Raw genomic sequence first — 24830 nt, 5'->3', positions numbered from 1 at the left:
TGACTGTTTAGGATAGATGAGCACAATTATGTATTGAATAGGCATGTGCTATTAAGTTCTGATTATTTTGAGAGAGACTTTCATTTCTCAGTTTTTCTGTTCTCGTTTGTAGTGGAATTGCTAAGTCACAGCTTGAACCACTGATTGAGCACCTCATGTGAAAGGGGGGCCAACCCAGGGCAGCTCAGGTGCATGCAATATTGCTTCTGAGTAACCAGCAGGGGTGGAGTCGGGATTCGCCCCTTCCCCAACCTCACGTAAGGGCTGGCAGTGGAGGCAAGGGTATCTCACTGGTGATTGTTGTGTACCTGAGGCTTTCCAAGGGTAAGCAGATTCTTTCCCTTGTTTCTGTGGCTGCTGTACTGAGCATAACCTCACTTGTTGCAGCCTAGGATTTGCTATTCCTCTGTCGTGGCTGCGCTTACAGCCTGTGTTACTTTATTCTTCCCTTTCAGATTTAAGAATTCTTAGGTTTGTGTTGTGCATCTGGTAATAAGCTGCTGTTATGTCTGTCTCACTGCCCAACCCTGGAGGTAAAAAAAATTCCATTCTGATTATGTCATCTATAGTGAATTTCATCTGTGAACTGCCCTGGTTACCTATTAAAGATTGGATTTGATTACTGATATCATTTCTTTTTCCACTTGATCCGTGGTGATTAAATAGGAGTTCTCCACTCAGCTGTTACAGTATGCTCTTGTTAATTTAAAATAGCAATTATCTCTTCAAGGGTGACTAAAATACTCAAGGTTCACTCAGTGGTAATGCTGGTATGTCAAAAGAAAACTGACGAATGGGACAGTCTATTGCTTTTTCCTATAGAAAGCAGTGTGTGGAGCGTGGTGCCTGAAAAGCCTTTTGGCCTCACTGTGCCATGCTTAAATCAAAGCATAGATCTTGCAGAAGGCTGCAGAGGTCAAAGCTAGTCTAAAGTAAAACAAGAATCAAGTGACCAGAGAATAAGAGCAGTGGTGTGGTGCTTGTACTTAAAGCAGCATAATGTATGTGGAGTCTCCTGTATGCCATAAAGCTGAGAGCAGAGTGAAATGCTCAGATTTCGAGGAAGAAGTATTAATTGACAAGAAGTATTAACATTGACTGGTGTAACAGCTCTGACGGTCTGTGAAGTGTGGCTGCATGCTGCAAAAATGGGGCAGTCCTGTTTGTAGGTAGCAGAAGAATCTATCTGGTCACAGTTTTGCCATGGGGTGGAGAAGGCAGGGAGTCCCTGGTGCACCTCCTAGGCTGAGAGAAGCAGTTGGGAGGTGAGTGGGGCATGAGCAGGCATGGAAGCTGGAATGTTGGTAAGGGCTGGTGTATATGGTAGGTAGCAGCTTTGTTCCTGTTGTCTTACTCCCACTCAGTCTCTAGGAATGCCTTTATCACCAAGAATGTTTGAACATAACCAAAAAGCTTCCTCTGTGTAAAATACATTATATCATTTATTTTTTTTTTAAAAGTAATGTTTTGTTTTTCAAATTCCTGGAAAGCAGGAAAACATTTCCAAGAAACTTCTTAGTAGTAATTCCTACCATAACAGTGACTCTGTAACAGCTGTTTGTTTCTATGCTTCTTAGAGCTTTTAAATTAGAAATGTGGTTTAGGAGCAGTGTTTGCATTGAGGTTGTTCTATACAGTATTTAAAATTGATTATTTCATATGTAGGCGTGTGTTGGAGTCTTGTAGAAGCATTTGCTCTGTGTTGAGTTACTCCTAATGTCAGTTGCAGACATTTTGTACAGCAATTGTTTGCAGTTATTGCAGACTCATAGTAGCAGACAAGATTATTGCTTTCAGCCAGCTGTAAGAAGGATGGATTATCTCTGGTGAGCATTAGAATTGAGGACAGACAGGACGTGCAAGGAAAAATGCTCAGTACAGTCTGGAACAGAAAGGTCAGTTGGGGGAAGAAGCAGGAAACCTCTGATGTCTCAAATCGCAGTGAGCTACACCCTTCTGCAACTCCTTCAGCTACTCCAGATGAAACAATTAAATACAGCTTTGGGGTTGCAGTTCCTTGTAATAACCACTGTTTCATGTGCTTTGGTGGACTTCGTTCTTTTTGAGGTATGTTTTCATGCAGAAAAAGAGGTTTAAGCACCTCAACAGTTTGCAACTTGCAGGCTTAAATGGTCCCTTCCTTTTAGCTTTTCTTTCTATGAATAAAGTCCTCTGCTTCTCTAGAAATGGTCCACTGAAGTTATTCTTCTGATAATGCATAGGATGTGAAATCTTAGCAGCATGTTATTGAGCAGTGGTAGGCAGAGGGTTACTCACTTGTTTGCCTTCAAAGTTAGATAAACAAAATATATTTGTTGTTTTAAATGGTTGAGAAGAGCCCTTTAGAAAAGAAGTGGAGATTACGAGATGCTGCTCGGTCTGCAGCCCTTTCTGTGTTAGCCAACACAGATAAAATTTGTTTGGTCGGAAGATCAGCTTGGGAGTTTAATGCCCTCCATGGGTTTCCTCTACCTCCTGGGTGCTGCTCCTTTCCCCATTTCCCTGTGTTTTGTGTTTAACAGCTGCTGACAAGTTCTTTGATCAAAGTAGGTTTGCATTCTGATTTGGTATTTGTCAAAGGTGGTGTTGTGGCGTGAGGAGACTGTCTCCATGACTGAACAGGTCTACACTTTGGGGATTGTAGCAGCAGATCACTTTTTAAAGTTAGAAAAGTCTCCTTTGTCTTTTTTCCTCTCCTTCGTAGTGTAATTGATGCAGTGGCTTTTAACTGTTTGGTTTGTTTTGGAGAAGCTTCTGTTTCTTTCATTAAGTCATGAGGTGTAGCACTGAAATATGGTGTGTGCTTGTTTTTCATTGAAAGTTAATGTAATTCATAGAAACTTTTCTAGATGTCTGAAATCCGTGTTGAGGAGCCCTGGGTTAATTGGTCTGTCTTTATGAAGTCCTCAGAGAAACAAGCCAAGCCTTTCATCATCTTTTTTCAATTCAAGGCAAGAAATCCTTTAGCTATCTCATTAAGAAACCTTCTAAATTCTAAGTGTCATGCATTCCTGTAGGGAATCAGCTGTACAAATCTAGTGTAACTTTTTATTCACATTCACTTCCATGTGCGTTTCAGAGGGCTGGAGCACCTCTCCTATGAAGAAAGGTTGAGAGAACTGGGATTGTTTAGCTTGGAGAAGAGAAGGCTCTGGGGAGACCTCATTGTGGCCTTCCAATACTTGAAGGGAGCATGTAAACAGGAGGGCGGATGGCAGTTTACGAGGGTGGATACTGATAGGACAAAGGGGAATGGTTTTAAATTGAGACAGGGAGGGTTTAGATTAGATATTAGGAGGAATTTTTTCACACGGAGGATGGTGACACACTGGAACAGGTTGCCCAAGGAGGTTGTGGATACTCCGTCCCTGGAGGCATTCAAGGCTGGATGTGGCTCTGGGCAGCCTGGTCTGGTGGTTGGTGACACTGCACATAGTGGGGCATTGAAACTAGATGGTCGTTGTGGTCCTTTTCAACCCAGGCCATCCAATGATTCATTTTCATGTATATGCCTACAGATATACACCCAGTGGAATATTCATTATGCCACCTGCAGAAGTAGGTTGCCGATGTTGGTCTTTCTACTGCATGAAGAATGATACTCCAAACAATAAAATAGATTTCCCTATTAATAGTGTCAAGTACCATTGTGCCGAACTGACACTGATACAGGTCAAACAACTGCAGACCGGGTGCACGCTGCTGCTGGAGGAAGCAGTGCTGGCTAGCGTGGTTTTTGCTCATTCAGAAAGTTATTAAACCTGTTCCTGTGATTGTGATGCAGGGGTTAGAAATGAGTAACTCTTGTGCTAGCTGTTGGTGGCAGGAAAGTGAGCTGGGTGTGGGTGGGTGCTTGTGGTCTCACGCTGAGCCCATTCACTGGGAATGTTTGTGGTGAAGTGGTTGTGAAACTTCTTAGCACACAGTGGAAATTCTGTGAATCACTTGAGAAATACAAGCAATGAAGTTTACTGATTTACCTATAGAAGTGAGAGTATGCTATTAGCAACTGCACTGTTGTTAACCTTGACTGTATACTGAAACTCCAGCTCTGAGATTCTTTTACCTGTCACTGAGCTATGGGTTTTCTTCTGGACTGTAAATGGGCAGATGTGAACTTCTGTAGAGCTGTAGAGGCGGATGAAAGAAGCTGGAAACTTATGGCCCAGTCCCTTTGATCCAGTTCAAAAAGCTGAAGCCTGTTTATGGAGGACTGCATTAGATCTTACCCAAAGGTTGACAAGCAAAATATTTTAGACAAACTGTTTTCTAGAAATGTTTACTTTTTTCTACTGATAGTGCAAAGAGCCGAGAGTTGCAAGGTCACACTCAGATGTTCATTCTTGGTTATTTTTTTACTTTTGAGGTCTTACTGTTGGCTGTTCAGTCAGGAGAGTGGGTATGAGTTTGGTGACTGCCTGGTGAGGTGATCAACAGTGAAGTAGGTGCTGGTCCTCACACATAATGGCATTGATTTCCTTGTGTTTTGCTCCAAGCAGAGCTGGCAGCTGTGGTGTGTGGACGTAAAGCAGCTTCAGGAGCAGCTGCAGTGTCATTGTTCCTGTCCTCAGCTGGGATTTTCTGTCTATATGGTGGAATGGGGTTTTATATCTGACAGCATGCTGGCTCATGGGTGGAAATCCCTAGCTGGCTCAGTGTGGTATTTGTGTGATGCCAGGATGAGTAGAGTAGGATTGATTTGTAGAGTTCTATTTGATAGAGCAAAATTGATTATTTCTTCCCAACGCTTCAGGTGCAGTTTGGGGAGCTGTTCCACAGTCAGAACTCTCAATTCATACTATGTACAGCAGCCACTGCTTTGTGACTGTGCTTAATTCTAAAGTTACTCTGAAGTAACTTTAAGACACTGCCTGCAGCTTTGAATCACCTGATTGTAATTACGGAATGTCTCATGAACGATTCTTTTTGAGGAGCAAAACTATCAATACACACAGCGTTCATAGTTGTCACTGTAGTGCTGTTGGGACAGTGTGATGCCCAGGATGCCCAGAGAGGCTGTGGATGCCCTGTCCCTAGAGGTGTTCAAGGCCAGGTTGGATGGGGCCCTGAGCAACCTGGTCTAGTGTTAAATGTGGAGGTTGGTGGACCTGCATGTGGCAGAGGGGTTGGAGATTCTGAGGGCCCTTCCAACCTTGGCCATTTTGTGATTGATGTTCAAGTCTCCTGAATATTGAAGGAATGGAAGATCAGATTACTAATACAGACACATTCTTGGTTTTATACGTATGTATTGTCACATAAGCATAGTGACATTTATGTCCGATACAACGTGTGAAAAAAAATTTGAAAGGAGAATCTGAACTCTTGAAATGAGAGAAGATGAGGTGCCAAGACAGACCTCCATCTGTTCTGATGTGTGAGCAGTTGGTGTAGGTGTGTAGATTTGTGTTTTTAATGAAGGTAGAAACATAACTGAATTGCTCTGACTTCTCATTGTGTTGTTTTCTTCTTTTAAAAAGGGCTCTTGCCATAGATCTTTATTTGAATGCCCAATACCAGAGGCCTTCTGGGGGGAGAAAAAAATTCTGAAGCATGAGTAGGAAGCCTATCCATCTCTGTGTGTACTCTGCTTTTCTCTCTATTTTGAAAGCTTGAGAGGTTGCTTGAATTTGGTTTTCCTTTAGATTGGTTTGGCATATTTTTATTTTGTGAGTTTGTTTTTGCTCTTTAATCTTTATATATTCTTATGATGCTGACATCAATTCTGAAAATTCAGATGTCACAATGCTAAGACTGACATCACATGGAACAGTAGGAGAAAGAGGAACTAGAGTAAAGCTGCCTGCAAGTATGTATGTAACATTGGTGTGCTTCTGGTCTTTTCATAATGAAAACTATCAATTTAAATGTGTTCCTTCTTAAAAGAAACAAGTTTACATCCTCTTACAAAATTAGTAATACAACATGCTGACTCATGTCAGTTCTCAGCACTGGAGCATGTTGTCCAGCTTGGTGGTGCATGTCCCATCTCTGGAGACCGTCAAGCTCTGAGAAACCTGATCTAGTTGTAGGTGTTCCTGTTCTTTGCAGGGGAGTTGGACTAGATCACTTTTAAAGAACCCTTCCAACTCAAATGATTTTATGATTTGCTTGTAAATTTTGTTGTTTTCCTCTCTCTCTGGCCTTGTTGGTTTGTCACCTAGCTCCCTGTACTTCTGAAGTGTAGTATTCCCAAGCGGATTATTCTGCAGTGGTGGTTTAACTCTTGCCCTATGCCTTTATGGGTTTAAGGGACAGCCTTTCTTGGAATAATGTTATGAAGCTATGTGGGATAGATTATCCCTGTAACTTTCCTGACAATGCTTGATTTACAAACTGAGACAAGTTGGCCTTTGTTCCAGAGTCTGGTCCCTGAAAATGGCCCATGGTAGGTGGATAGGGTGAGTTGTTTTGTTGTTTTCTGTTGTTTTTAATATATATTGTGTATAGAAATAAACAGATAGGAGTGCTGCTTGTTTTCAGTTAATACATTTGTCACACTTGCAGCAATTTTCAGTGTAGGAGGTTGTATCATCCTTGTGCTTGATAGCCTATCTCTTGAATGGCCTCTTCCATGAATTCATCTTAAGAGCTTTAGAGTTTCTGTGCACAGCAGAAGAAATTATGTTCTAAAGTAAGATTGAGAGCTCTCAGTTGGCTGCCAACTTTTGTAGGATAGCACCTGCTGTGACCCTCTCTACTTCAGTTTCTTCTGTCATTTTTCTGACCTGCCAAGGGTAATGGGGTTATTTAGGCGCTCTGTATCTCACTGTTGCTGGGTGATGTTGCCATAGAATTAGCTTAGCTAAGACTGCAAGGATTGTATCAATCTGCCTGAAAGCCAGTTATCTGTTTTCATATGGAAGGTGCCTGGATGTTTAGTGCTTGTGTCACCCATTTAGGAGTTCAGTGATCCCTGCAATAACTGTGTGCTGTGGGGTCAGTCAGCTGGGAGGAGGAAGTACCCCAGGGAGCAGGAGGCTTTGGGTATGCAGTGATGCAAGTCCGTTACAGGCTTGTTTGCTGTCCAAGTGAATGCTGCTAACAGCATTAGTTGCTGTGTTTGGAATAGCTGACATGGTGCAAAGCATTGTGCATTTCTCCTGCTGGCTCTTGGTGCCACCTCTTTTTAGCAAGAAATGCCTGAATTCTTGTATCTGAAAGCTCATTCGCTACCCAAAGTCTTGTGTTAACTTGGAGAACTACTTTTCTTCTAAAAACTTTGAAGAAATAATTAGGGAATTATATATTAAAAATTCAGTTGTTGCTGAAGCTGAGGCCTTTACCACTTGCAAGTCTGTAAGAGGTGCCGACTATTAATACATTCTTCCTCCGATTGCTGTATTTAGTCCATGAAATACTATACTGTTAGCAGCTGGGAGGCATGGCTTTCTGCAGAATTGACACTTGGCATTTATTTATGTATTTAATTCCAGCCATTATTGTGTTGACAACAGCTTTGGAGTTTTCAAATCCTGCAGTGCTGTATGTTGCAGGTGCTGATGGGCTCCTGGGTTCTCACTGCTGCTCAAAACTCTAAGACAGCAAGAGAGAGAGAACCACCACGTCTCTGATTTGACCGTTGTGATTGTTGAGCTGTATGAGTAGGGTTGACATGGAAAATTCAGCTGCCACCATGCACTAAAAAAGAGAAACAGGGTGGACTTGAGTGGAGGACTGGCTCTGCATGTGACAAATCTGCTCTTCTTGGACTTGCCTTCATTACCAACCTGTTCTTACATTGTCTTGTGTCTGACGAGCCTCATGCTAGCAATGAAGCTTCTCTGATAACTTTTCAATGTGATTTCTGCTGTATACTTGTAGATTTTGGTTTGTTGCAAATTAGACTGTTGGTGCAAAGGCATGAAATAGTGTGGCTCCAGTGAATGGTTGTTTCTCAGTGTATTGTGAACAACAGTACAGCTTACTAGACATTGCTTGGAGAATTGAGCTAATTTGAGGCAGCAGTGCCTTTGTAGCTATGTTTTTGCCAAACTTCAACTGGGCTATCTTTCCTTCAGCAAAGTCATTACAGTGACTATTGAGATGGTTCTATTTCTCCAAGACAAATAGCACGGCCAGTGCTTCTGTGAATTGATCAGTCCTGTTTTAACATCTACTCATTCCACTGAAAATGGAATCTTGCATTAAAGCAAACAAACAAAATACTGGTTAACTTTGGAGAAGTATTACGTTCTGCTCATTTTCTATGTTAACCTGATTCTAATCTCTGCCAATCCTTTTTTATCCTCTATTTTTCTGCTGGCAAGCTTTGAGTTGGATGAATACCGTCACCTTAAAATTGATATTCAGATCCAAAGTGATCTGTAGCAATACATCATCTCTGTTTTCTTGGGAGTATTTGAGTTCAAGCACAGCAGTGGGAGGGAGCTCTCAACTCAAAAGTTCCCATAATACCTTACTCAGAACTGTATTTGACTCCTAGCTGCTGAAAGAAGCCTTGTTACTGAAAGATAACTTTTTGTGTGTGTCAACCCAAGTGTATGATTTCATTTGCTTGACTTGTATTTTTACCTGTCAGTGATTAAGAATCTTTTTCTGTTCTTTTTGACTGTGCCATGACTTGTGCATATTACATGTGGCTGCTGATGTGACTCAAACCATTTCCTTAGTGGTTCAATTTGCAATTCTCTGACTTTGTGGAGTACTTTGGGGGTGCTTCACTGTGGGAGGTTTCTGCTTTGTTTTCCCCTCTTTATTCAACTGAGCAGCTTCTTGAGACATTCTTGGTTAGTGACCAAATAAAAGCCTGCAGTACATGCACTGGATACATGCACTGTGTTGTGTATTTAATTCAGTCTGTGATTGTGAGTTAATTAGCAGCTGTGGGGCTCCTTGGGTTTTTTCTCTGAGAATATCTCTGTGTATCCCAGTTTAGCAGTTAGGTGATCTGATTTATGCAAATTCCAGTGAGCTTTGTCTTCTCATTTTTTTTTTTTTTGCCTGCACTTCTGTACTTGTCAACTGGGTAACTAATCACAGATCACACAGAATTCTTGACTGGACTAATTTTTGCATGAGTGCAATTCTTTATTTTTTTCTTTTTAGTGTGATTTCATTCTGTTCTGACTCTTGTTTTCTACTAGTTGAGTACTTGCTACAGAATGAAACAAGTTCCAGTTGCTCTTTGTTAAGTCTAATGGAAGAGAGGAAACAAGAAATAAGTGCTTTTATGGCAGCGGGTGCTTACTCTGGTGTGGAAAAACTCTGTCCTGTGATTTAAAATGAAAAAACCAAGGCAAGTCTTCACAGCTTCTGGAAGGCTCTTTTAGGAAAGGCAGAGTGTACTCAGTGCTCTTGTAGAATACCTGCTACAACACTATATTAAGAATGCCAAACATGATATCTGCTGTTAACTATGGCATGCTTCCAAGTATGAGATTAAAGGTCAGAATCTGGTTGCTTCAACCACTGTAATATCGTAAGCAAAAATAATCCGTAACAGAAGATGTATTTTCCTGCAATAAACGTGTGGATTAACAGTGTTGTTTTACAAATAAATACTGAAACAGGAGGTGGGTAAGCAGTCACACAACTGTAAGTTAATTATTAATCCCAGCCTGTAGCCATTAAGATCATACTTGGAGTAAAGCTGTGGGGGAATTTTGAACTGGCTGGGGCCTGGCTCCTGCTTTCCTGGTTCTTTGTGATGAGTGAGGTCCTTGAGATAAAGGCTTCCTCAATGCTGTAACTTTAGTGGTGGTCTTTGCAGGGAAAGTATCAAGATAAAGCCTGCAGCTCCCAGCATGGCTCTTTCACCTCGTGGATGAAGTTACAGCCTTTCAGGTATTTAGTCCTTTTGAAAAAGAGAATTGTGTTGTAGGAGTGGAGGCAAGAGTAGGAAAATTATGATGAAGCAGTACAAGTCAGCCCAAATCAAGAGAACGTGTGGAAAGGCAGCAAGTGCCCCTCCCTTAGGGCTGAGACACAGTTGTGATTAACAAGAGAAAAGAGGCTGAGGAGATGTTTCTGTATCCCATCTTCTTTTACATCCTCTGCACGTGGGACCTTGGAATCGGCAGGCAGAGCCTTTTATTTCCTTACTGTGTCAGTGTGAATTTCAGAAGAGTATTGCTGCTGCTGTGTTCCTGGCAAGCTGCCATCCAGGCTCAGGTGTAAGCTCAGTGCTTCTTCGTGCTGACCACATCCAGGATACATGGGCTCCCAAGGTGAATTTCTCACAAGGGTGACAACCATGTTAGAGCAGTGAAGGCGCTGTGGTCGTGAGGTGAGCACGTGGGTTGTGGGGTTGGTGTTATGTGCTCCCACCCTCCTCTGCCACCTGCAGCTGCTGTGAAACACTTGCAGAGAGATCTCATCAGGGGCTGAGCATCGCAGTGGAAAGTGGGAAGCCTGACAAGGATTTGGCAAGACTTTGAGGCTGCGTTGTTTCCTTCTGTCCTAATGTCCCGTTACATGCTTTGTTCCTCTGCACTGCTGATGATTTAAGGGCTTTCTACCTTCAGGTTCTGTTGGCTCACCCCTGCTGCCTTCCCAGCAGTGAAGGGAGCTGCTTGTTTGGGCACGAATGTCAGCCCTTCTTCCCTGCTGCTGGAGTGAGGTATTTAATTGGCTTTTAATGTATCTGTAGTCTTGTTGCTGAAAGAAAAGAAAAAAAAAAAAAATCTAAGCCTAAGACTTAATGATGAGAAGGTGAAAATGCGTAATTGCTTTCCTGGATGAAGAAGACCCAGTAAAACCTCTTAATGTATGGAAAGGCTTGACCTTAATTTTTTTTTTAAAACAAAAATATTACCTTTATGTGGCGTTGTTGTTTTTTTTTTTTTGCTGATGTGTGGCATGATGTCTGCCAGGGAAGTTTCATTGCTATGAAGCAACTGATTTTGAATTCATCATGAATGTGTTCACATTTGAAGAATCTCAAGTGATTCTGAAATTTTTGTTGAGGTGTGAAATGGTGCTTAGAAAAATAGATTTAGTTGGATAAAAATTTGCAGTATTTATACGTTCAGTTTGAGGTATGTATTTCCAAGACCAAATGTTTTCAGTATTACAGATTGGCAGAAACATCAGCCTTATTGAGGCTTTAAATAATTGAGGAGTTAATCATCATAAGAATTTCCCTGTGGCATGCATAATTCTATTGCAAGGGTTGTTCAGTTATAAAATCTTCTGTATTACCAACTCTTGCAACTTGAGTGTTTCTTAAGTATGAATCTGTTTTGTAGGAGGCTCTCAAGGAAAGTGGAAGTGCAGTTTGAGAAACTGTTTAAAGTCAAATCATTTTTAATTTTTGATTGACTTTTATAGCTGCAAGTCTCAGACCCATTCTGACTGGTACCAGGCTGTGTGATAGCAGTGCTATCTGTGTCCTGCTTCTTAAACACTGGGAAGCTGGATGTGCAGTTTGAACATGAATTTTCTGCTGGAGATTTTCTAGATACAAAAGAGAATGAACAGTGAAATGGCTTCTGCAGAGCTTCTCCCATCTGCTGTAGCAGAGTGGAGTCTGTAAGAAGTAGGGTAAGGAGCTGTCATTTCCACATCTGTTGCTCTATTTCCTGCTAACAACTGATACAAATCATAGAGGATGTTTGACTTCAGGACAGCAGGATGAGTGTTTGAGGCTTTCTTTTTGGCAGTGTTTCCATCCTACCCTTATCCATCCTTATTGAATCTATGCCTCAGAAACCATTCTGACTTACCTAGCTGGCATTTCAAAACTTGCCTTTGCACTGAGCTATCCTGTATCTTTCAAAAAGTAAAACATATGTAGAATTTCAAGGTTTCTGATTGCAAGGCTTGAGAACTATATGACCTCAGATAGTACCACATTAAGCATGTCTATCAAATGCAATGCTCTGTGCAGATTTTACACTACCGTGCTGAACTTACAGCTTTCAGCCATCACTTCAGAGTTGGTTATCAGTGTATCCTTGGTTATTTGTTTTTTTTGTTTTTTTGGTTTTTCATTGCAATCACTTCAAATTTTAAATGATCATTCCAGGTACCTGTTGTGGTGGCAGCAGCTTTTGTTGCTCGCAGTACCTGGTGTCATTTGCACTGGAGATTGGTTCTGGGCTTGTAGAGATCATTGGGTTCGTTTTGCTCAGGCTCATGTTCCTGCTCCCTCTTGGTGACTGTGCCTTTGCTCTTGCTGGGCCAGTGCCTTAGGGAGTGCCTTATAAAGCCTGACCCTCACTCAAACAGATTAAAGCACAGTGTATTTAAAGCTAAATATAGAAGGCAGAGCTCTCATTCCTAGTAATTAACTGTTCGAGAGTCTCTTCTATTGCGCTGACCTCTAGTCATTTAGTCTGCCGCAAGTGGCAATTCTTACATTAACTGCTTTTTCCTTTTTCTCTCTTGTTCCCGGATGTCCTAAAGGTCGTAATTTTTTATTATTTTAATTATGAACAGTTTTAAAATCTGATAGCCTACCTTAAGCTGTGTACTACTCTTCAAGCAGTTTAAAAATACATCAGAAGTGGTCGAGAAGGCCAGTGGCGTCCTGGCTTGTCTCAGGAATAGTGTTACCAGCAGGAGCAGGGAGGTGATCCATCCTCCTGTACTCAACCCTGGTGAGGCTACACGTTGAGTACTGCATTCAGGTTTGGGTCCTCACTGCAAGTAAGACACTGAGATCCTGAAGCATGTTCAGAGCAGGTGAATGATGCTGGTGAGTGGTCTGGAACACAGATCTTATGAGAAGGTGCTGAGGGTGCTAGGATTGTTTAGTCTGGAAAAGAGGAGGTTTAGGGAGACCTTGCATCTCTCTACAACTACCTGAAAGGAGTCTGTAGTGAGGTGGGGGTTGGGCTCTTCTCCTGTGTAAGTAATGATGGGATGAAAGGGAATGGCCTTTAGTTGCACAAGGGGAGATTTGGGTTTGATATTAGGGAAAAATTTCTTCTTTGAAAGTGTGGTAATGCATTGGAGCAGGCTGCCCAAAGGGGTGGTGGAGTCGCTGTCCCTGGAGGTGTTGAAGAAATGTGGATGTGGCACTGAGGGGTGTGACTTAGCTATGTGGTGATGAAGGGTCAGTGGTTGGACTTGATGGATCTTTCCAGTCTTAGCAATGTTACAGAGGAACTCTAACAGTAGAAATTTAGCATATGCATTTCTGTCTTTTATAGTAAGTATTCCTAGGCTGAGGTCAGATGCCTTTGTTCAGTTCTTTGCTCTCAAAGCTGCAATTTTTTCACTGAGGAAATAGACAGTGCTGGTACCTGTCCAGTGGCTGCAAGAACTTGCTTAAAACTGTCTAAAGCTCACGGGCAAGGGCTGAGGCGTTGGGGGACAAAACACTCTCCCAGGTGTTTCTCACTGGGTTTATTTTGTACTCCCATCTTCTATGAATAATGGTCACAGCAGGTAAGTGTCACATCTGGTTGGTCCATGGCTGAAGTCTGGCCTGTTGCTCAGGGCTATGGTGTATTTCCTGAGCCTACCTCCTACTTCTTCTCAGCCTCTGAGACAGCTGCGTGGGGGGAAAGAGGTGTCTGAGCTCCCTTGTGAAGAGGGACTGGGATTTGACAGCACTTCAGAAGATCCTGTGGTATTGCAGTATGATGTTCTTTCTCTCCTTGCAGATGTGTGGGAGTGTTTTCCAGAAGGCAGTGTAGTGTGCTGGTTGTTCTGAAATACTCTCTGTTAAGACAGTAGCTTTAAATCACGGTTATGAATGTCAGCCTCTCAGTATAACTGGCTTGGTTGCTATTTTTCATATGACTTGCAGGAAAGCAAAACCAGTCTTGACTGTGGACTTGGCACATTCCAGTGCATGCTGGTGTTTTCTGACTGCTGATAAATCACAGGGCTACCCTAGAGAGCAGTGGTTTGCCAAGCTACACATCTGAAGCACTACTGAAGTGGCTTGTTGGTGACACTGCAACTAGGAGAGAGTGGTGAATGGGAACAGTGTTTCTTAGAGCACTGCTAACTGCTGTGTAAGCTTTTGAGGAGGGGAGACCATTGCTTAGGTAATAATGTGTGGTTGATGGCATCTTTCTAGCCAGCGAGTTTCTCTTTTTACGTGGTAGCAAGTGCTTGCAAAGGGACATACTTTTGAATGGGCCTGCAGCCCAGTTCACCTAGATACCATGTTGAAATTTGTGCTAGAGAGTCCTTGATGGAGAAACATAAATACAGATTTATGTAAAACCAAATTTCTTAAGAGAACACATCCAAAGGATGAAGCTTCTTGTATGGTAAAGCTCAGCTCTGGATGAGCAAACTGTCCATGCCAGCGACCTGAAGACCTGCAGGGTGTGCAGCAGTGACTGGCAGAGCCTAGCAGTGATACAGGGCCAGGACCATTGGGACACACTGTAGGGTTTTGCAATATTTCTTTCTGTTTGGCTGTCAGTTTGGTGGCTCCTTGCACCAGTTGTGACTCCAGTGATGGGACCATCTCTGTCCTGGTGCTCTGGGCTGGCAAGGTGCCTGCACTAAAGGCAGAGGCTTCTTCCTTCCTGTTCCTGCTTGGATTTGAACTGTTTCTCATGTGGGGAGAGCTGGGTTTGCTGACCATCTCTTTTGTTTTCTTGTTTGGGTTTTTTTTTTTTGTTTTTTCTTTGGAAGACAGGAGGTAGAGGCAGAGGAACAGGTGCAGTAGTATCTTTAATAATCTTTTGAATAATACTAATTATTATTATTATACTAAGAACTTGTTTTCTCTTTCACATACCAGGATTTTATAACATTGAATGTTTGGCTGGGTTGTTGGTTTTTTTTGTTTTTTGTTTTTTTTTGCCTTTAGGTAAACTGTTGTCTGTAAATATCATTGTAAAAATATATATATATTTTTTTTTTTTCTCCAGAAATTTTATGAATAAGAATCAGAAGCCGGTGCTAACAGGCCAGCGGTTCAAAACTAGGAAGAGGGGTATGTTATGTTGCATTTTGTTACTTTCCTACATGCAGAAATGAATAAAAACAATAGATACAATGTCTGGTATTTAATAGGATTAAGATTTTTCTCCTCTTCCCCTTGCTATGTTAAGAATATAGATGTTATTTGTAACTTATTTGTAAGGTTTTGGATATTTTGTTTATGTTTCAGGACTTCATTGATACTTTTAAGTTTGGATTTCTTTGCTGTTAAATCTTGCAGAGATTGTTTAAGAATTAGGTTTTGAGTTTACAGTAGGCTTATGTATTATGAAGAAAACTTACTGTTTGTCTTAGCTGTTTCTGAATGTGTCCCTTTTGATTAAGAAAGCAAACTGTGAGCTTTTATGTGAAGATTACATAAATTGCCTGTTCTTGTTTTTATGCATATTTCTTTGATTCAAACTTACGCCGTCTCTGTAAATGAATCCTTCACTTCTGAAAAGGAAATTCTGTTCCATTATAACATCAAATAATCTCATTGGACTCATTTGCTTTAGCAGAAAGCTCTTTTCAAAGACAACAGAGAACAAAAGCAAACAAAAAAACAAATGTTTTTCTACTCTGTTAGTGTAGTTTGATTCTGATTGTTAAAACACTTAATTGCCATGACATGAACCCCGTTTTTGTAATACTGATTTTTCTTCAAAAATGGCTACCAATCTGTATATATTCCATTTTTAAAGGAGACAGATAGTGCTGATTGTACTGATCATGCAAGTATCCTATATAGCAAGAATCACTGAATTGTAAGGGTTGGAAGGGACTTCTGGAAATGGAATATCTTTTCCCACCCCCACACTCCTTCCTCTAAAGCAAGGTCCCTAGAGTAGGTTACACAGAAAAATGTGCAGGTGGGTTTTGAACATCTCCAGAGAGGATGACTCCATCTCTCTGGACAACTTGTTCCAGTGCTCTGTCACACTTAAAGGAGGTTTTTCTCATGCTTCTATGGGATTTCCTGTGTTTCAGTTTGCAGCCGTTGTCCTGTTGCTGGGCACTGTTGAAAAGAGTGGCCCCATCCTCTTAGCCTTCCACTTTTTTCTTATTTATTACCGTTGATAAGATGCCCTCTCATTTTTCTCTTCTCTGGGCTGAGCAGTCCCAGGTCTCTCAGCCTCTCCTCAAAAGGGAGATGCTTCAGCCCCTAAACATCCTTGTGGCTCCCCACTGGGCTCTCTCTAAAAGTCTGTCTTCATCTCGGGAGCCCAGGACTGCATGCAGTTTTCCAGATGTGGTCTCACCAGGGCACAGTGCAGGGGGGGGGAGGGTAACCTCCCTTGACCTGCTGGCTACAATCTTTTTAATGCACCCCAAGATAACCATTGGCCTTTTTGGGCTTAAGGGCACACTGCTGGCTCCTGGCCAATCTTTTGTCCAGAAGGATGCTCAGGTCCTTCTAACATGCTTGTTCATATCTTGGAGTTCATTTTCTGTGGTTGAGTGCCTGAGACAAGTGAATGCTTGACACTTTGATGAGAGCAAAAAAAAAAAACAACAAAAAAAAAAACATATGTATACACACACTCAAAATATTGATAATAAAATAAACTTTTTCAGAAGATAATGTCTGATTTGTGAAATGAAGATTTCAGTGTGTTGCAGTTGCAGTAGCTGATTTTTGGTATGCACAGATGGAGTTCCTATCTGTCATGTAACAGACTTTTTCCATCTTGACTTTCCTGTTTCCCATTAAAAGCTGTCACCTGATCTGAGTTTGTTGTGACAGATAATGTGAATAAGAGCATTTTCTCACTGTGGATGGAAGAAACAAAAAGAGTTTGTAGCCTTCCTCAGAAAGCTGCTAATTCTACCATGAATCTGAGGAGTTGAGTGAATGTATTAAAATCTAGGAAAGTCACGAAGCTTGGGTGAGAATTGTGAAATAGCTTTTTTTGCAGTTCTGTTAAAGAGCAGTTCCAGGTTTTTCAACTTTCCTCCCTTGCACGCATTGCTTCCTCTGTTGTCTTAGCTGGCACAGTTCATACAAGTAAGCGGAACCTCTTCAGTTGAAAATATCCTTTTTATTTATGCACATACAATGTCTACAGGTATAACTAATTTGAAAAAGAAACCTTTGGTGTTTGTAAATAAATGTCATAGTGCTCCAGTAATTAGTGAGATTAACTTTTCTGTCAGTATGGTTCGAAACAGCATTAGCTAGCAACAGCAGAGGTGTAATTAGAGCAATGGAATTAACAGTTCCTAAAGAGTAATGCTGTCAAATCAACCAGGTATGTGTACCGTTGGATTGATTATACGTATTGTTAAGTCTAATTCAGTCAGTTCTGGTAGTTATTTTACTTACTAAAATTGTCTCAGAACATTCTCTTTTTTGATAGGACATTCTTTTCAGACCTTGTTTGGTATTGTATGTAGCACAATGAGGTCCTGGCACTGATTTGGTACTCTGACTCTTATTATGCTACCACTAATAATTATAAGTAATATTTTTCTTAACTGTATGGAAGGAAAAGACTTGGAGCAGTGGTTGGAAGACTGAGGGAGGTGTTTGCTTTAGGAGATAACTTATATGGAATTTGGAATATTGAACTCTTAATATGCAGGCACTTAGAGCATCTTCTAATCTAAATCCTAATTGTTTCTGTTCTGACTTCCACTCTGTGACTGAGTGCATTGAGTATGGTTTGACTCTGGCATTTCAGTCATTAGAGACTTTCTGGTGTATGCGACAGGCAGACCGTTAAGAGGGACTGAAATATGCAAATGCTGAAGGAAACTGGTTGAATTATGGATAATGCTTCTTGCCAGTTGATTTTCAGAGGATGCACTTTTCTCCTTCTGCAGCTCCCAAGAATGCTGCTGTCTGAGTAGAAAGTGAGCTGTGGCATGGTGGTCAGACGTTTAATAAAAAATACTTGTCACTATGAAGTCCATTGCTGCTCAGCTAGCTGCAACTAGTCTACAGATGTGAATGATTTCTGAGCTTTCAGAAGGCAATAAAGGAAGATGACAATGTTTGTTTGTTTTTTCCTTTAAATTTTGAAAAGGTGTTCAGAGACTAAAATGTTTTTTAAAAAAGAGCAGTCTGAGATAGCAACTTTTAAATCCCCCTCCTTCCATTTCTATCAGTTGAACTAATAAGAGTTACAGAATCATAGAATATAGTATATATATTATATATATAATACATATAATATAAAGCTTTTCTGAAGTGTATACAGTGGCACATATTGAAGTCACTTTCCAAGATGTGAAAGAAGAAAACTAACGTTGTAAAGGAAAAAACCTCTGAGGCAGATCCTTATCGGGTTTCTGTCAATCCGAATGAAGATGGTGGTATGCTTAGTTCCAGGAATAATCTGTATACCTGTCAGTTACAAGACTTTTGATGAGGCTCAGCAGTAGTTGTTGTCTGGCCACAGTTTGTGCTTGATGTGCAGGTACATGGGAAATGTATTGACCTCACTGTACTTGCATGCATGCAAATTCATTACATCTTGTTTGTGTAGTCTGATGTAGAAAGGGAGGAAATAGGAGTAACAAAAGTGGCAGTGGTTAGTGAGGAAAATGTACGTATCCAGGCAGTTGACAAATACCTAAGGACAAAAAATGTCATTAAATGTTAATGGAAACAACCAGTGAGTGTTGTTCTAGTAAGCTGATAGACGTTACCTGGCAGCCATGTTTGTCCCCATGGTATAGATATCGCAGAGCTATTAACAGCTGAAAAACTGTGCAAAAACATAAATGGTGGCATAAGAAGGAGCTGAGCTAAGCTGTGCATTTTAGTTTCTTTCGTGAAGGAGAATTATTGAGTAAAGTCAGTGTTACGGTGAAGTCGGAAAAGGGACTAAATAGGGCAGCTCATTTATCTTCCTTAGAAAAAAGAGCTGTGGGCTTTCTCTTGAGCAGCTGGAACAGATTCTTAAGGAGGGAGGTACAGATGTACTTTGTGATTTCCTTACAAGGAAGTAAGGATCTGGGACCTGATGAAAATGAAAAGCTATGTATAGCACCGCTGCCTTGAATATTGTATGCAGTACATCTGCAAGCTACACCTGCCTTTGCTAGCCCTGATAGAAACTGTGCTTGTTCAGTGATTATGTACTTGACAGCTCAGCATACTGTCACCACTTCTTGATGATGGCTTCTTACTCATTCTGTTGTACTACGTCAGCATATTCTTCAGTGCGTTAGTTTGGTAGAAAAATGCTTCAGTAAAATTATAAACCATTTTTCATGCAGTGAATTCACCTCCTCTTCCCGTGTAAATTTTTAGATTATCATAGACAAGAAAATAGAAGGGTGCACCAAATGAGAGGAGTGTTTCTGGGGCAGTAGAGGGTTCTTTTTAAGTAGCAAGAAATATTAATCACAATTTTTGTTTTTACTGAGGACATGGTGCAAAACACAACTTTTCAGTTTAAACGTAAGCATCTTAAATATTTTGACAAAATATAGCAATTATTTAACTTAACTCTTAAGACAAAATTGTCATCTATCTTAAGAGTCATCAAGCTTTTTAACTATATAAATACTGCATATGTGGTAGCTTGTAAAAGAATTGTTTTCAGATACATATTTATAGGTGGAGCTGTGTTTCTAGTGTGCAGATAAAACTGCCTGAGGTACACATGCTGAAGTACTTACACTTAAATAAAAAAGCTTGTTTGTGGGTGGCTGGTAAGTTGTTTTACTATTTCACATTAGAAGAGAGCTGCAAGTATTTGGTAACTGTTCTGATAGCTCCAATTGGATTCCTGGGAGTGTTTACCTACGGACAGTTTCCCAGAGCAAAGACATGTCCTTCAGTTTCCCTTCCTCTGTGGTTTATCTGCAATGGGCAGAACCAGCACTACAGTTATGTGACTATGGCAGACTCTAAGTCTTCATCACAGCTAGGAAATGAGGCAACACAACAAAATACTCTGAAGATCTCAAAGTCTGGGGGGAAGTAAAAGCTACTTTCAGTCCAGTGGAGAGGTTTACAGTGTGGTAATGATGAGAGTATGGTAGGAGAGAGGCTAGGATGGTACTGTGATGGTGTTCGTTGCTACGTGACAAGCTGGGGTTGGGAACAGGTAACCACCGTAGGTTTGAGTATCCATGGAGTTGAGAGAATCTCAGCCATTTCTGATTTCATTAGGACATATTTGGGCAGAAACTTTACCTAGTTGTCTTAGTAACTAAAATCTCTATATTTGTATTTGTTTCAGGATACATTAAGCGTAGGTTTTTAAAGTTTTTAATCCATGCTTATTAGCAAGTGGTAACAGAGTGTGTTCTTTATAGTATTTTTGAGTGTTATGGAGGAATTTCTGGTTGTGTTTTTGAAGTTCAGATTTATTTTAATGGTAATGAATGTTTCGTGTGTGCCCTTGTGTAAAGTCAGGACCTGTTTTACTCAGAAACTTCTGTATGTTGTAATTATTATTATTGGTCTGCAAGGAATAGTATCAGGAGATGTGTAACATCTGTAACATCTAGCTTTACTTGGAAGTTGTGGTTGCATCTGTTGGGAGTGGTGGCTTTGGCATTAGGAATGCTGTGTGGGGTTTCAGGATGTTCCTTAACTGAGTTCAACCAGGAATGACTGTAGAAAGTGTGGTGTTAGCACTGCATTTGTTTCCTTAGAGCTCAGGTTGGTGAATAAAAGATAAATTCTTGGTTAAACCATGTGGTAGAATACTAAATATTTACAGAAGAGCTGTTTTCATGAATAGCTTATTGTCTTTCCCCAAAGGTTGTCCCTTTGAAATATGTAACTGTAATTATTTAAAGGAAAACATGAGCAATTAAATAATATCACTATAGTTATGCTACTTACACAAAACTGACAGATAATTTATTCTGATACCAGATTTAACAACATATAGTGGCACATATGTTTAGTAATATCTCCAGTGAGAGTACAAAATTGGAAAGCAATTTCAGTATTTCCTTGTCCCCCACATATGTTTTGGTATTTTGAGGCTATGAATGAGAGAGGAAAGCGAGGGTAAACACAGCAAGACTTCCAAAGGCAATAAAAGCCAACTGAACACTCTTTTGTGTACTGCCCTGACCAGAACAGGAAGAACACATTTAGGTGCTGTGGTTATTTTGAGTCACTGGCTGATAAAGAATTTTGAAACTATCTCTCCTTTACATTCTCCTTCCTGTTCCAGATGAAAAAGAGAAATTTGAACCCACAGTCTTCAGGGATACTATTGTCCAAGGTCTCAATGAAGCTGGGAGTGACCTGGAGGCCATAGCCAAGTTCCTGGATTCAGCAGGCTCACGGCTTGATTATCGCCGCTATGCTGACACTCTCTTTGATATTTTGGTAGCTGGCAGCATGCTTGGTAAGTTGCAGTGTACCTGATGCAGAATTTTGAGGATTAGCCCTGTTTCTTTGAAGATGCTTTTTTCCTTTAGAAAGTGGAAATTATAAACTGCATTAGAATGGTACTTGTCTAAATACTTTTTGGATATAATGTCACAGACTATCCTATTGTTAGTCACCAAAATACCTGGGGACTTGACAATGTCAGGAGGCATCCTGCCTATATAACAAAAAATGTGTAGTGGTCTGTGAAGCCTTCAGGCTGAGCTGAAAGAGCACATAAAAGCAATAGCAAACAAAATGAGAGACATTGACTATGGAAAACAGGAATGTATGAGCTTAAGGAGGTGTCATACAGCACTCTAGGTGATTAGCTGCTGCGAAGTTTGCTTTGTAGACCTAGGAACACAAGGTTGCTAAAGGAGCTGAAGGATAACGAGTAGTGCTTTGTGCATGTTCATAGGGAATTTTCCCCAGGCATCAGTGGCAGCATGGGAAAATTCCCTAACTTGTTCCTTCCCCTGAATTTGGATAACTTGGCTCTTTTTACCGGTTGCACTGGTTTGATTACTGCTTCCTGCTCTTTGTTTTGTTAGAAGCAAAGATATTTTTGAAAGTTTTAAGATAACGCAGGAAACAAAAGCCAATGGAAGTTCTATTTAAAAAAAAAAAAAAAAAGCTCCAAACAAAATAACCCAGGAGGAGGCTTTTGTGGCACTGTTTGGATGTTTTCATGGAGTTAGGAAAATGTTCTAAGTTCTTAACTTAGTAACAGAATTAATTCTTTTATCTTTGGAAGTTATTTACATTATTATGGTGTTTAAAGTAGCACTTAAAGTAAATGGAAGAATTATGCTTCAACCTACACTTTCTTGATCCTGCTCATTGCTCTCAAAAGCAGCTGAGATTCTTTAGTGTGACCTGAATTTCTCAGTCCTTCAAGGTCTGTGATCTCAGTTGCAGCATCAGTCAGCTGTCCTTTCTGTCAGGTGGCGTTACAGCTCCACAACACTTGTATGGGTTTCTCCCTCACTCGTTCCTTTTAACTCAATTGTACTGATACTTTTTTGCCTTTGCTTTCTTTTAGCTCCTGGAGGCACACGCATAGATGACAATGACAAGACCAAGATGACCCGTCACTGTGTATTTTTTGCAGAAGAAGATCACGATGCCATCCGAAACTATGCTCAGGTCAGGATAAGAAAGGGCTGCTTGATTACTGTTTTCTGTTTATGAACCAAGAGGGATTATAGTGGAACATCTGCAGACTGCCTAGGCTGCACTTGGCTGGTTTCAGGATAATTGAAAGTTCAGTTAACCAGTAGTCTGCCCTACCATAACTATTTAGTAACAGAATAAGATACCTGAGATTTTCTGATCATGCCTGTGAGCTCTTTCTTCTACAAAAAAGTCTTTTTTTCAGTTCACGCTTGGGTTCGTATTATTTTATACATCATTCTTACTAGTTTTGTTGGCCTTTTCTACATACAGCCTTAAAGATTTGCAGAAACATATTTTTAGAAACACATGAAGTGTGAATGACAAAAATGCACATCTCAAGCCTCCATCCTGTAGTTGTATGGCTAGTTAGAAATTGGGCAAATGTTGGAAAAAATACTGAGAACTTTAATTTCTCCTACATACGTGCTGTACAGTTTTTTCAAATTAAAACATGGCCTGCACAAATTGGTGTGTATGAAATTAGCATAAATAATGTATTCTAAAGCATTATTGAAGGGAAATTAATGTTGTGTTACATTAGGAGATGTACATGAGAAAATACAGTAAGAATTGAAAGTTTTAGGCCAATATGCAGTTCTGAATACAGCAAAAAAAAAAAAGATTTTTTACCATTGAAAATCTGATATCAGAAGTACGTTCTTTTATATAACAAATTGCTATTGGGGTGTTGAAGATAGTAAGCAAAAGCATAAAGGCTGCTATCCCTGTAAAGGTATTGAGAGCGACAAGTGGCTGAACGGCTGCATGGTTGTTCTAAAGGATGCTGGGATCAGAATCTCCATCAGCAACAAAGACTTGCTAAATAACAAAGTTCCTTTAAAAATACATCCTTGATAGTCTGGAGAAGTGAACTATGCAAACTTCTGGGACGGAAATCATTATGTTCATTGTATTACCTTTATCATCTCTTAAAAATAGGGTATTCTGCTCTAGGAAAGTCTGTTATTAATAAAAGCATTAATTCTGTTCTAGTGCTTTAACTACTTGATAATAAAAATTGGCAGTACAAGGTCTCTAGGGACAAACTTAATATTAAAATATTGGCTGTTGGCAAACAGAAGTTTCAGGATCTGAAGCACTAGAATTTTGAATGTGTTTTCTGCATTTTGAACCAAAGGGCAGGATGTTGTAATTAATGCCTGAAAGGATGTTTCTTTTTATATACCTTGCCAGTTTTCATGCATATTGGAAATAGAGCTTGTATTGCGTTATGAAAAAGTGAAGTTAGGCTAAAATGCTGTTCAGAGCTTCTTACTTTCTTAATCTGTCTTCCTATGAGCTAGTAGAGTGGCTGCTTCTTGTGTTTCTAGTTGTGGAAACAAAGACAGAAAAGTCTTTAAGGGAAAAGCAAGGGATAGTGATGATGCATTAGCAGATTATTTGCTTATAACAGGTACTTATGTCATTTTAGAAGGACTTAACAAAATACGTGTTATTGGAAAATATGAACAAAATCCTGGCTTACATTTGTCTTTTCTGTCTTATTTTATTAGACTTCTGTTTGTTTTTACCTCTTAATATGGTTGCAACTTGATATTTCAGTTTTCCTTGTTCAGAGCCAAAACAGTACCTGTTAGAATGTCTGAGTGTATTTTACATTCTCTGAAAAATGACTGAAAACTTCATTTCCCCTTTTACTTCCCCCATCCAGTTTGATGATATGTCATATTTTTCCTCATACAAATCTTTTTATATATGACAGTGAGTCATATTTTTGTGCCCTTTGTACAGTAGTGAGAGCAGTTACTTGTTTATTTAGTTTATCTCTCACTTCTTCCATCCTGCACCTGTGCTGCTTCTGCTTTCATAATCTGTGGTCGCAAGATGAGGAACAAGTGGTGAAAACTGGAGAACAAGTATTTCCAAGAACATAGTAGTTGTAAAAGCTTTGTGGAAGCTTCTTCCTTCTTCCCTGGCGGTAGTGAGTTTTATTCTAAGTCTTCATGTTAGTGGATTTAATAGAGATCCTGTCTGCAATGAAGATAACCAGCATTACCGCCTCACTCCATTGATATATGTGGGACAGCTTCCTCAGAGAGCTGCATTATCAGAAGAAGGGGACAAAGTACAAATTTTCTGTGTGTTAACCTCTTCCTCCTCCCACTTTCTTCTGCTTCTGATCTATGGATAAGGGCATAAAGGAGAGTGGCAATAATATTTTGAGAAGTAAGAAGAAGAAAAGTTTTTCAAGCTGTAGTAAATTCTGTGATTCAGGCATTTTTCTATATATCAGAATTGCAGAATTCATATTTTCCACTCTTGAGAATGTTTGGTGGTAAGTCATGCGATATACAGTGAGGTAGATGATGGCAGAAATACACTGCTGGCTACTTATTTCCTAGAAACAAAGTCTTTATTAATATCTAAAGGAACATTATAATGTAAGCCGCCTGTGTTACTTTCTCCTCTCCTGTTGTGGAGGCAT

At 40.2% G+C, this 24830-nt stretch overlaps 1 protein-coding gene across 1 annotated transcript in view; it reads left to right on the top strand.

Moving 5' to 3' along the window:
- The window catches only part of BZW2 (basic leucine zipper and W2 domains 2), a 52139-nt gene that overhangs the window by 5532 nt on the left and 21777 nt on the right, over positions 1-24830 (top strand). The window contains exons 2-4 of the mRNA XM_042816792.1: positions 14805-14869; positions 21006-21182; positions 22251-22354. Of these exons, the coding sequence (XP_042672726.1) occupies positions 14812-14869; positions 21006-21182; positions 22251-22354 (339 nt within the window). The 5' untranslated portion in view covers positions 14805-14811. The remainder of the gene's footprint in view (positions 1-14804; positions 14870-21005; positions 21183-22250; positions 22355-24830) is intronic.

The sequence above is a fragment of the Centrocercus urophasianus genome, unplaced genomic scaffold (assembly GCF_019232065.1).
Source record: "Centrocercus urophasianus isolate 14NV4802_14NV808 unplaced genomic scaffold, USGS_Curo_1.0 seq_16, whole genome shotgun sequence".
NCBI classification, from domain to species: Eukaryota; Metazoa; Chordata; class Aves; order Galliformes; family Phasianidae; genus Centrocercus; species Centrocercus urophasianus.
This window is presented reverse-complemented; position numbering and strand designations above follow the sequence as displayed.